At 42.3% G+C, this 13,543-nt stretch overlaps 1 protein-coding gene across 2 annotated transcripts in view; it reads left to right on the top strand.

Annotated features, from left to right (window-relative positions):
* SPPL3 (signal peptide peptidase like 3) overlaps positions 1 to 13,543 on the top strand; it is a 145,179-nt gene that overhangs the window by 109,140 nt on the left and 22,496 nt on the right. For both annotated transcript variants that reach the window (XM_027864181.1, XM_027864182.1), the window contains exons 4-5: positions 7,603 to 7,722; positions 9,244 to 9,322. In XM_027864181.1, coding sequence (XP_027719982.1) covers positions 7,603 to 7,722; positions 9,244 to 9,322 — 199 coding nt within the window. The remainder of the gene's footprint in view (positions 1 to 7,602; positions 7,723 to 9,243; positions 9,323 to 13,543) is intronic.

Here is a 13,543-nt window from a genome sequence, read left to right as displayed (position 1 = left end):
TGGCATTACACAATTGTGGCAACTTCTTCAATGAACACTAAAAGTCATTTTCATCCTGTTAGCTTACATTTCCTTCATTTTAATTCTTGAGTATTTTCAGATGAAAAGTTGTGATTCTTGAGTATTTTCATGTTGCTTTATAGTCCATTTGATGCTTTAAAAGTTAAAAAACAAACTTAAAACTTGGGGTTTTGTCTTCAAACTTAAATTTCTTATAATTTAGAATGTCATGTTCATCTGCTGTTTTTAAGTGTATCACACTATAAACATACAGACTTTTTTATACTGTTCTTACTTTCTTGTGTATGTATATACATACATATACGTATGTGTGAGGAGTTATATACATGGATATTTGTAGCTTCATTTTGGACTAGATGATCCTGAAGGTAAGGTCCCTTCTACTTCTTGATCCAGTTTTTCCTGAAAACCTAACCCAGAAAATTAAAGGAGAAATCTTTCTATTTCTTCTAGGCACTGGCTTTAAAGATATACTAACTTGCATTGCTAACTTAAGATAGTTTATAGCTTTTTTTAAAAGATAGAAAAGGTGGTGATCTTGAGATAAAGTATTTATTAAGCACTGACCATGTGCTAGGCATTGTGCCAAGTAAGAAAGAAGGAAGGAGGGATGTGTGCGAAGGAAAGACCATAGCCATCCTCAAGGATATTTACATTCTAGTGGGGGAAGACAGCACGTACGGGGGACAGGCAGGGTGGGAAAGAGGGGAGGCAGCATGGTATGGAGAGGCCTGGGAAGTGGTATGGAGGCCTGGTGCCAAGCAAGGTAAAGCAAAAGCTTGCCTGTTAGATCCTTGTGTCCCAGGGGCAAAGTCCAGAGCTCTGGTGATGCAGAGAAAGAGATAATGATAGCTGGAAAGGAGGCTGGCCAAGAGTGACGTGGCCTTCTTCCAGGTGAGATAAGGCAAAAGTTGGGAGGAGCCTCATGCTAAAGAGTCCCACACTTGACTGATGAAAGATGCAGATGGAGGCAGCTAGGTGGTGCAGTGGATAGAGCTCCAGCCTTGGAGTCAGGAAGACCTGAGTTCAAATCCAGCCTCAGATACTTGACACTTAACTAGCCGTGTTACCTTGGGCAAGTCACTTAACCCTGATTGCTTCACCAAAAAGCAAAAAAAAAGAAAGAAAAAAGAAAGAAAGAAAGATGCAATGGTAACAAGGTGCTTGATCGTTCCCCACTTTTAGTAATATCTAACTTATATAGTCTTAGAGTTGTCTGCCTCACTGAGAGGTTAGTTAAGGCTTGCTCATAGTCACAGGAGAGGTTAGTTAAGACTTGCTCATAGTCACACGGCATATATTAGAGAGAGGACTTTAACCCAGTTGTTCTGCCAGGGCTGGCCCTCTAGATATTACAGCATGCTGCAGTGGGTGTGGGTGAGCACACGTACAGAAATATGCCACTTGTGTTGATGGCACTCATCTAGCAATATGGCCCACGTAGTCCTGGCCCCTATGGCCGTCATCCAAGGGAGAGACCCATGCAGAGAAGGGACCCACCACCCCTGAGGCCCACAACTCTGCTTCCAACCCCATCTCTCACCGTGGCCATCATGGCAGGGAGCAGCCCCCGGGGACAAGGCATCCAGCACCCATTGCTGACCCATTGCCATAGATGGGCAGGTGTGCCAGAGAGTTCCGAGAACAGCAGCGCTCTGCAGATCACCAGCTCTGTGTCCAGCCTGCCTCCACAGGTGTCGTTAGAGGGTACGAGCCTTGGCAAGAGCTGACAACTGTTTCCCTGGCTGTTCCTCAGTCACAGCTATTGAAATATTAAAAATTCTCCACAGCAAAGTCCTTGGCACCATCAAGTGGATCAGCATCAGATGGAGATAGCTTTAGTAATGGAAATGATAGTGACGAAGAGACAGAACCATCTGCCTTGCCCCTTTCCCTCATCACCCCCCTCAGTCACTGAGGCTTTCTGCCTGACTTGCAGCTGAAGCTCCCTGAGCGCAGGGGCCAGGCCTCCTACTCCAGCCCTTAGCACAGAGCTTAGCAGATGCTTAATAAATGGGCTGTTTTCCTTTTATTAACACATTACATCAATCCCTGTGTCTTGGACAAGCAGTGCAGAATGGCAGGAAGCTGACCCAGAACTGAACGTTTGAAAATGTGGCCCGGATCCCACTGGGGCCTGGCTCGGCACATTCATTCAGCAGCCTCCCCCTGGGGTGGGAAGTGATTGAGGATAAAGCAGTAACTGGCCTAGCAAAGAGGCAGCAATAAAATGGGGTAGGGGGGAAGCAATCACAGACTGTTCCCTGAAGCAAAATAACCTTTCTAACCCCAGTATTCTTCTGGCAATGTGATATGGCTATCAATTATGACACCTCACACTCTTTAAGACAAGAGGACCGAACTCAATTGCAACCTGTGTGCACAGAGTGTTCCGTGATGGCTGCACTAGGAGAGAGAGACTCTGATCGGAAGAGGTGGGCTGGTCATCTGGAGAGCAGAGCAGGATACACTGCCCTCCTGGGAGGATTGGGGCATGAACTCCATAGGATAAAAAACATTGACAGGCTTTCACTCTGCCCAGGGCTGGTCAGGGTGCTGGAGGGGGAAATGTATATCTTTGTGTAAGAGGTCATAGGTCCAGTAGAATGTACATCAGAGTGTGTGTCTGTGTGTTAATGGTATTTGGAATAGTGGAGAACTCAGAATGGAGATTTTTGAAGACTCCTAAATAGGAAGCACCCGCTGGAAAAGATGAAGAGAAATGTAACTTGTATTCATATAAATAATCATTGATCTCCCATTGTGCACAAAATGCTAGGGATACAGATGAAAACAAAACACTGCCAGCCCTTAGAAATCTTATATGTAGTCGGACAAATTACTTGGCTCAGTAAGCTTGGGAATTGGTTTGGGAATCAGAGCAACTTCCCCTTCCCCCCACTGCCTGGGCCTTTCTCCCTCCTGGCTTCCTGGTCTTCCTGAGTACCTTCCCTTTGTTGATTTTTCTCCCATTTTATCCTGCATGGATCTTGTTTGTCCGTGGTTGTCTGCCTGTTGTCTCCTCTGTTAGACTGTGAGCAAGCACTGTCTTTCTTCCTGTCCCCAGTGCCTGGCACATAGTAGGCACTTAATAAATGCTTCTTAACTTAATAACTAGCCATTAATGATTTGATACCAGCTTGGAAGAATATCTCCAGAGGCATGCTCCAGGGATCTGTGCTTGGTCCCAGGGACACACTTCTCAGATGTGCAGATGATTGGAAACTGGGAGGGGTAACTAACTCCCCATGCCAGGGTCAGCATGCACTGAGAGCTTTGAAGGCCAAACAGGAGCACTTGCAATCCTGGAAGCAATAGGGAGTCCCTGGAGTTTAATGAGTAGGGAGGTGACATGATTGGACCTGTTTGTTAGGAAAATCCCGTGAGTGACTGGGTGGAGCATGGATTGGAGTGGGGTGGGATACAATGGCTGTGTTCAAGAATTTGGAGAACTGCCATGTGGAAGAGGGATTAGAATTATTCCTGTTGGACCTAGAAGGCAGAATTAGAAGCAGCTGGCGGGGCATGCAGAGAAACATTTAGACACTGATGTTAGGAAACACTTCGAGGCAACTGGTGGTGCCACTGTGCAGAGAGTGCCAGGCCTAGAGTTGGGAAAACCGAGTTCAAATCCAACCTCAGACACTTACTGGATGTGTGACTCTAGACACACCACTTAACCTCTGACTGCCTCAGATTTCTCAATTGTAAAATGGAAATAATAATGGCACCTACTTCCCAGGGTTGTTGTGACGATCAAATGAGATAATAATTGTAAAAAGTGCTTATCACAGTGCCTGGCCATGGAGTAGGTGCTGTTTAAATGCTTATTCCTTCCCCACACCCAGAAGTAGAAGGGGCTGCCTCAGATCGTTAGTTCCCCTTCACTGGAAGTCTCCAAGCAGAGGCCGGATGACTATCTGTTGCGTCTGTTATAGTGAGGATTCCTTTTCAGTTATAAATTGGAAAAGATGATGGTTAAGGTCCATTTCAACTCAAATTATGTGATTCTGTGACCTGAGTTTGAATTTAAACTCTGCTGGTTACTACCTGTGTGACTTTAAGCAAGTCACTTAGCTTCCCTGGATCTCAGTTTGCACATGTGTGAAAGCAGGTATTTGGTCCCTTCTAGCTTTAAATCTTATAATTCCAATTCCACCTTCTCTTGTCTGCCCTCTCTATTAGGAACCTTGATTGTGTTGACAAACATTAAAGACTTTGCACTCGGGTAACCCCAACTTGATTCTCCCAAGTAGGAGAAAAATAAACATTGATATTTGTTAGGAAAATCATGCTCAGAGGGAATGATAGTCTCAGACCTGTGCCTTGACTATTTAAAGAGATCAGTTTGTGGGGTAGGCCACTATTTCAGGCCTAACATAATAGTCTAGATTATGGGACTACATGTTTTTTTCTTAGGACCAGCCTAGTTAAGTTCATCCGCTGTGTGAAGGCTGGTTTGGAGAAGAGAGAACCTACTCCAGGCCCTATCAGCTCTCACTTGAATTGCCCAACATCCTAATTGGTCTTCTGTCTTCAGTGTCTCCATTTCCAACTTATCTTCTCCGTAGCTATCAAGATAATCTTCCTCAAGCACACGTCCAACCATGTCTCTCTTGTCCTCATTGGCTCACTATTGCCTCTAAGATGAAATGTAAATTCCTCAAGTTGGCATTGAAAGTCTTTCTTCTAGAAAATGGGGAGGATAATACTAAACTGCATGCCTTGCAAAAGTTGTTGGAAGGAAAAGTGCTTTATAAACTTAGATGCCTTACAGACATAAGACTCCTCCAATAGGCAGATTCTTCTCCATCCCAATATGTCTTTCCTATCTGCTGCTCCCACCACCTCTGCTGCTTTCCCCAGTTCTTTATTGCCTGATATGAAAATGGCCCCAAGTATAAAATCATCATTCTTGTTTTACACTTAGGATCATGGCATTTTGCATCCCTAGCACCTAGCGTTAATGCCTTACACATAGTAGGTATTTAATGTTTGCTGAATTGAACTGACTCCATTGTAAAAATGAAGGTGCATTCAGAGACTCTGGCATAAAAATGTTATAATGTGTCTTGACCAGACACCATAAATGGACAAAAAAGGTTGGACCCAAAAGTAAATAAGAAGACAGTGGGCAGGTTTGCATTTGCAAATGTGCTTTAAATGATCTCAAGTTGCTCCTTGAAACAAACAAACAAAAACCCATCCTTTTAATAACAATATGCTTCTGGTTATACACATGGCTATAATTAACAGAATAAATACCAGGCTTAGAAGACTCAAAGCTGCCAAAGGGCCATGGAGAGACCTATAGTGAGCCTATGTAAACTAATGCATGTTACTGATGAGAATTTCCATGAAGGGGCATAAAAGACCAATCAGCCTACAAGCATTTATTAAGTGCCTACTATAAAAACCAGGTACCGTGCATGATGCTGGAAATTTAAAGACAAAAAAAACCATAGTCCCAATTTTTAAGGAGTGTATGTCTTACCAAAATAAAATACACATATAAATCTGTAAGGAATATATATACAAAGTAAATACCAGATGATTTTTCTTAGGGAGCAAGAGTCACTAACAGTGGAGGAAAGGTCAGGAAAGAGCCTCCTGTAAGAGGTGGTGCATAAGGTGAGCTGTGAAGGAATCAAGGGATTCTGTGAGGCAGAGAGGAAGAAAAAGATGCCCTGGGCACTGGGGAGAGTCTGGCCACAGACAGGCAGGCAATGGAGCGTGACTCGTCAGTGAGGCAGCCGTTCTGGCTAGACTGCAGAGGATAATGTAGATTAAGCCTAGACCAGCGGCAGGGTCTTTCCATGCCAAACAGAGATCCTAGATAGTCATTGGAGCTCCTTTAGCAGGGGGTGGCATGGCCAGACCTGTGCTTTAGGACTGTCACTTTGAGATTCGAGGCAGACACCAAATTAGGAGCTGTTTCACTAGTCGAGCAAAAGGGCTAAAGCCTGGACCAGGTAGGGTAGTAGCCGTGTCATTGGAGAAGAGAGAGATGATGAAGTAAAACTGACGGGACTCGCTGTATGTAAATTGATTGTATGTAAAGAAGTCATGGGTCACTCCTAAGTTAGAAACTTTAGTGACTCAAAAGAACAGTCATCCCCTGAACAAAGATAGGGCAGGCTGGAAGAAGGGCAGATTTTGGAGATAAGGAGGATTGAGTTGTTTGGGGCATGTTAAGTTTGAGGTGCCTGTGGGACACAGAGTTGGAAATGCCAGTAGGCAGCCATGGACTCAGGATGAAGGCCAGGGCTGGATATATAGATCTGGAAATCATCTGCAGAAAACGGTAGTCCAGTCCATGGAACTTGATGATCTGTCCTGGTCTGTCACCAAGTGGATAGATGTAGAAAGAGAAGAGAAAGGGACCCAGGAAGGAGCCTTGGAGTACGGTCACAGTTAGGGCGGCAGAATGTGAAGGGTGATCCAGCTAAGAGAACCAAGAAGGAACGATCCGACAGATGGGAAGAGTACCAAAAAAGAGCAGTCACCACAACCCAGAGAGCAGAGGATGTCCCCAAAGAGCAAGGCAGTCAGCTGTGTCAGAAGCTACAGAGAAGAAATCAAGGTAGATGACAGGGAGAGGAAGGGCTGGTCATGGAATAAGAGAGACAGAGACCTAGGAGAATTTGTTTGGAACCCCTTTGCAGGATTCATGGAAAAACGTGGACCAAAAAAAACTACTTCACGACTGCAGCAATGAGAAAAAAGATTCAGTTAAATTTTAAAAACCCTGTGTTGTCCTCATTTTCATCTTTCAGATTCCTTTGCTTCTTTCAAAGCTCTGCTTGTGGGTCACGTCTAGCTAGCCTTGCCTGGTATCCACAGCGGTCTCTCCCTCTGGTATTACTGGGGCACTTCGTCAGGTCTCTCCTTTGCCCCCTGTACTTATACAAACACATAAATGTAAAGTGCCCTGTGTACATGTCGCATCCTGTAATAGAACATTCTGGCCTAGTAGAGAAAATATAGTACATGGAGTCAGGAAGGCCAGTTTTCACATCCCACGTCCAGTGCTTACTGCATGACCACATGCATTGCCCATCTCAGTCTCCTGGTGAGGTTCCAATGAGAGAAACTCTGTAAGGGGCTTAGCATACAGTAAATTACCATGTAAATATGCCAATCATTATTGGAATGTACACTTCTTAAGGTTTGCATTGAAGCTGTTGATACACACAACCCTGCCCAAACTTTCCAGGGAGTGCCTATTGTTTTCTGTGGCCAATTCTTACTTTATCAGTAGCAGCAGGGAAAAGAGGACATGAATAAAATCTACACCAAATCAGAACGCATTTTAAAAGAGCGCTGTAACTACTTCACTCATCAGATCTTTTCACCATGTTCTTTTAATGAACACGTTCCTCAAATCAGCTAGTTTGAATCTCACTATCCCTCACTGTTCTTGGGGGAAGTTGTCCTTTATACAGAAGGTGAATAATAGGAAAAAGAAGAGAAACAAAGAGTCTGAATAACCCACATGTTATATGATTCTGGGAGTAACCCAGCTGGGTGTGTTTTATTTCATAAGGACCTAATGGAATCTGTCCTGTTTTTCTTTTGCAGGTATCCAAACTATTGACTCCACCCAAGCACTGTTCCTTCCCATTGGAGCATCTGTCTCCCTTCTAGTCATGTTTTTCTTCTTTGATTCTGTTCAAGTAGTTTTTACAATATGTACAGCAGGTAAATGGTTCTCCCTATTTACTTATGATTGTAACATTATTGAAAGGAAAAAAACTTGGCTTTCTAGGGTCTCCAGGGATAAAGATGCATTTGTGTAGTATGTACTGTACATGTTTTTATTTCCATGAAATCTGACTCCTCAAATGTTTACATAGAGAGGACTTATGATAACTTAGGCCTTTGGCTTTTCTTTTCAGTTTGGGAAGAAAAAGTGGGGTGGCAAGGTTGTTAGGGGTAGAATATCCCCCCAAAAAAGGAAAGAGGAGGGCCATTTAAGCATTTTTTAAAAGCAAAGTACAGAAAGGAACCGAAGGAAGACCATGAAGAAAGGACAGTTTTGAAACTTACATGATGAATTTATTATATATTTAAAAAGAAAAGCAAATGGTACGTACTAGACATCCACAGTTTCATGTATAGGCCTCTTTTTTCTGTTCTTTGTATATAGAAATGACCATTTTGATTGGTGTTTAATTTCAGAATAAAAAAATTTTTAATAATAATAGCTTAAGCCCTTGCTCCTATTGTGTCCAGACCTGCCAAAAGACAGAAAGAACAAGGAGAAAATTCAAGCAAGTGAGAATTAATGAGAGAGGGTTTTGTACGTGGCCTTATTTGTGTTAATACACTTCCAGATCCTTCCCTAATGTCCAGACATGCCTAACAATGATAATAATCATGATATATGTCTGTTGCCATTGTAGAAAGTTGACCAACCACTCTTTGACATTCTCTACTTCTAGTTCATAGTAGTAAGTTTCAGAGCCCCGACTAGGATTAGGCAAAGTAAGCAGACATTTGGGGCCCAACCTATGGGATTAGGGTTGTGGGGAAGGGGGCAGTGAAGTGTACATTTTATCATTACCATTACCGTGTATTGCTGTGTGTACATGTTTAATACTTTCTCCTCTCCAAGGCATGTGCATATTTATTGTGTGATAAGTTGTATGTTATAATAATATTGGTGGATAAGAGTACAATTTTCAAATGTTAAATAGGGCACACAAATATAACTCTTAACCAAACTCTAAATGCCCAAAGGCTTCCCACTGGGTACTTGATTGTCAGTCTCTTGCCCTACAACTTTTGTTTTTAAGGGTGCAGTATGGGAAGATGTAAGCAGAGAGCATCCATTGCCTTGTCAAAGTCAAGGCAGCATGAAGTAATGAAAAGAATGCTGGATTTAGAGACAGGTCTTGTATTCAAGTCTGGGCTCTGCTCCTTGCCTTTATGTGACCTCAGTAAACCTCTGGGACTCAGTTTCCATCTCTGTAGAATAGGGGGACTAGAGGAGCTCTAGAGATGCCTTCAGTGGTAAAGCTGTGATCCTTTTGAGCTTCCCTCCTTGAGAACTAGTAACAGTTAGATGAGCGGTCAGCTCTGTAGAAAGGCTTTATCTTACTATTGAATTGGGGTCATGGAACATGTGTTGGGAGGAAATACAAAGAGAACTGATATCAAAGAGAGCTTTTACACGAGTGTCAAGTATTAACATATTAATATTGTCTTTTCTTTCTCTAGTTCTTGCAACGATAGCTTTTGCTTTTCTTCTTCTCCCGATGTGCCAGTATTTAACACGACCCTGTTCACCGCAGAACAAGTAAGGGCTAATGAATTTTTTATAAACCACGTGCTTCTATTTGTTTTTCTCTCACACTTGATAGTAACCACCAAGAGCCTGTCAGGTTATTCATTTTAACACATGAGTGTTAGGAGCCTGTAACTGCTGTAACTATCCAAATGCTCTCTTTCCCTTTGAAGTCAGAAAATTATTGCTTCCTGATGAACCCTGTTGCAGCTGTGGAAATACAGATATATCTTAGGAAGTTGGGGCCATCATAATGTGCTTCCTTTTTGAAATTTGGAGTCTTAGAGAGCATGGGATGACTTTTGAATGTGAACAGTCTCCTTTCCAGGGCTTAATATGTAGAGGTGACACTTTTCCTTTCTGGTGGTAAGAACCAAATAGGCCTTTTGTCAGATACTACTTAAGGGTACAGTTTTGGCAACTTTGATTTAATTTAATCTTAATGTTTACACTTAAATCCAAAGCACAATTCTCCCACGCAAATTGAATTCCCAGCTAATATTTGTACTGTCTTTTTTCATGTAGAGATTTACATATTTTAAATAAAATATTATCAAAAAGGCCACAGTAACGTTTTTTAAAAATTCATTTTGTGAATTTATTGGATCCACACAATGAATAAAAGGACAGCTCAACACCAAGAAAAACAGTAACGATGGTTAAACAAATCAGTAAGAAAAAGCTTCCACAAATGAATGCAGGAAGTCTTCAGCAAAATGTAGCGCTCAAAAATACTAAAACAATTTATTCAATAATGAAAGGAATTTCGTCAAAAACCCTTAAATTCTGGCATTGTTTTTTTGTGTGTATACATATATTTTTATTTATTCACTTATTTACTTATTTATTCCTGTTAGAGACACATAGAGTCAAACAAAACAAATTCCTAGATTGGCCATGTCTTTCAAAAAAAAAAAAAAAAAGTCTTGATCTGTAGCCTGGGTCCATCATCTCTCTGTCAGGAGGTTGGTAGCATGTTTGATCATTAATTCTCTGGAGTTGTAATTGGGCATTGTATTGACTAAGTCTTTAAAATGTTGTTGTTACTGTATAAATTGTTCTCCTGGACTTCTGGGTCATGTGAGCAAAAAGATGGCAGACTAGACATTTTTTCCAATCACCATGACCTCTCCAAAATAGTCTAATTTTGGGTCTAAACACCCAGAATCTAAAAGATGGTAAAAAAACAAAAAAATCCAAATACCACACACACAAATACTCACTGACTTTGGAGTTCACTATGCACCCCTCCCCCATCTTCCACTACCAGCTGAGAGACTACACTTATGATCCCAAGGACACAACACATGCTTACATCAAAACCCACCTCATAAACCCTAGTCCCCTTCCTCTGCAGTGTCATGTAGATGCCGGCTCCAGGGCGCAGAAGCTTGCTCAGGCTTTGACAGCCAGTTTGGCTGTAGCTCTTGAAGAACAAAAGTCTGCTGGGGGAAACAGTCCAAAAGTATCAGTACTACAAAGCTCTGAACTATTGATGCCAAGCCAGAGAACTGAGGAACGGAGGTAGTGGGACAAGCCACCATACTACATATTGGAAGCCATGCAGCACCCAAACAAGACTGAGAAGAAGGGCTCAGCATCCAGTTGGGGCCAATTCTGACCATCCAGAAATCATTTGGAGCAGAGATCCAGGCAGTGAACAATTAATTGCTCTGCGTGGGAGGAGATTGAGATACTTTGAGATCCATCCACCAAGGAAATCACCATCAGAAGGAAGTGAGTGGTAAGCAAAATAAGGAGGGGAAAAAGACTGAAAATACCCAAGATTTCAAGAGGAAAAAAAACCTTGTACGTAAAACAGATAAATCAACAGGAAAAATAGTACCAACAGAAGAAAGTATGGCCTTCAGACATAATAAACAAGTTCAGCCATCTTCATTTGGCAAAATGAAGGAAAATGACCCAACACTTGATGAGACAGAGGACCCTGTAGAATTTGAGAACGTGAAACTATAATATGCTGCTCCTGAGTGGTGCAAAAGAGAAGTGAGAATTATGAAAGCAGAATTTATGTCCTACATAGCAAAATAATGAGCAGAATAGGAAAAACTTGAATCTGTAGTGTCAAACATCACCAAAGAAACAAAACCAAGAACAAGAGATTGGGAGTGCAAATACATGGAAGTGAAGGACAGGGGCAGCTAGGTTGCACAGTAGATAGAGCACTGGCCCTGAGTCAGGAGGATCTGAGTTCAAATCTGGCCTCAGACCTATGACACTCACTAACTGTGTGACCCTGGGCAAGTCACTTAACCCCGATTGTCTCACCAAAAAAAAAAAAAAAAAGTGAAGGACAACCTGGAAGAAGAGAAGCAAAAAACAAGAACATTAAAAGAAAATATCCCCACCATACAAGCGAAACATACCAAACTTGAAGACAGGATATGTAGAAATAACCTAAGGAGACTATAGGTCTTCTAGAAGAACATAAGACAAAAAACTGTAACACCATGATGAAGGAAATAATAGAGAACTGCCTAGAACTTTTAAATATAGAAAATGTAATTCTAGTTGGAAGAATTCACAAATCTCACAAATCACGGGGGGTGGGTTTTAACATAACCCAAGGCTTTAAATTCTAAGATACATAATGGTTAAATTTGACACTTTGGTTCAAAACAACAAGTTCTGCAAGCCATCAGGAGAAAGGCTTTCAAACACAAAGGAAAGAACATTCAGATAACACAAGACTATTCTGCACCCACCAGTAAAAGAAGAAAGGAATGGAATAATGTGTTCCTAAGAGTACTGGAGCTCAGGGTGCTGCCTAGGGTGACCTATCTTCAAATCTGAGCTTAGCTATACAAGACAAAAGATGGATATTGCATTATAATGAGAGTATTTGCCTCCCAAACAATAGGTATGCAGGAGTGAATATATGTAGCAGGCAAGGACAGTAACAGTAGGGGTGACACCAGAGAGACCAGGAAGAGATTTCTTTCTAAATGTATACTGGGAGACAAGGATAAAGGCAGAAATCTGATAGAGGTCACAGTAGAAGCTGATAGGGGGCATTATGGACAGAACCTGGTGATGCCCTGCCCATAGGTGAATGTTTCTTGGAAGGTACATAAAGGGGGAGGGAGCAGGGGGATGGAGAGGAGTAAATGATTCACTGGGGTCAAATCAAGGGCTAGCAATGAGAGGAATGTAACCTCTGTATTCTCAGAAAGTGAAGAGCCTATAGGAGAGCAGGGGAGAAGGAGGAGGTAAAGATTGAAAAGGAAGGTTCCGTTGGTTGATGAATGCTCCCATGATTGAAATGAAATGGTTGGTGAAGGGAGATAAGGAAGCTATACTGGATGAGAACTGGGGAAATGATGGGGGGAGTTAGAACCCCTGGGGGCAGCTGGCACCTGGAGGAGTGGGAGAACACGGACATGAGATTTCCAGGCAAATGGAGGAAAAATGGTCAAAAAGAGAGTGTGTAGATCAGCGGGGGTACATAGGCAGGGACATGGTAGAGGAGGAACCCCACCGTGAAGCAGTGTCCTCTCTGACACCTGCAAATAATTGACGTTATTCTGAAAACGCTATATAATGAGAACTGGAGATCCATGGGGCATGCCCTGCAAGGCGGGGTCAGAAAGCACCTTGAGGAGAGCCTGGAATGGACATTTGATTTGCATAAAGAATAGGGAGAAAAGAGAGACTACATAATTACAGGGTTCATGAATAAGAGAATGAGAGAGTAGAGTAAACAGAGACTATAGATAATGAAGAGAGGAAGAGAAAATCCTTTTTGGAAAGGGACACATGCTCACACAGAAGTTAAAAGCTATGGAACCGGGAATAGCTGAAAGGGTAGAGAAGACAGAGGAATGAATCTGCTTGACCACCCGGAAGAAGAAAGGGTGTGGGAATGGGGAAGAGAAATAGATAACTGCATGAAAGCAGGAGAGAAAAAACAACTAAGAAACCTAAAGGGAAAGGGACATCAGACAAGAAGAGGGGGTTGGGAGAAGAGGAAGAGAGCCCGTGGGAACAGGGCCCCTTTACAAGATGAACTGAAGAAACATAATACGGGGAAGAGGGAACTGGAAAGTAAAACGTTTCTTCACAGACAGCGTTGATGCATGTAGGATAAGAAGAGAAATGGTCAAATAGGAAAAAAGTCTCTATCAAGTTTCTCTGATCGGGGTTTGCTATCCAAGATATAAACAGCTGTGTGTGTGTGTGTGTGTGTGTGTGTGTGTGTGTGTGTGTGTGTGT

The sequence above is a fragment of the Vombatus ursinus genome, unplaced genomic scaffold (genome assembly GCF_900497805.2).
Source record: "Vombatus ursinus unplaced genomic scaffold, bare-nosed wombat genome assembly UNPS02001287.1, whole genome shotgun sequence".
Classification (NCBI taxonomy): domain Eukaryota; kingdom Metazoa; phylum Chordata; class Mammalia; order Diprotodontia; family Vombatidae; genus Vombatus; species Vombatus ursinus.
The sequence above is the reverse complement of the archived record's forward strand: the minus strand, read 5'-3'. Positions and strand labels throughout refer to the sequence as shown.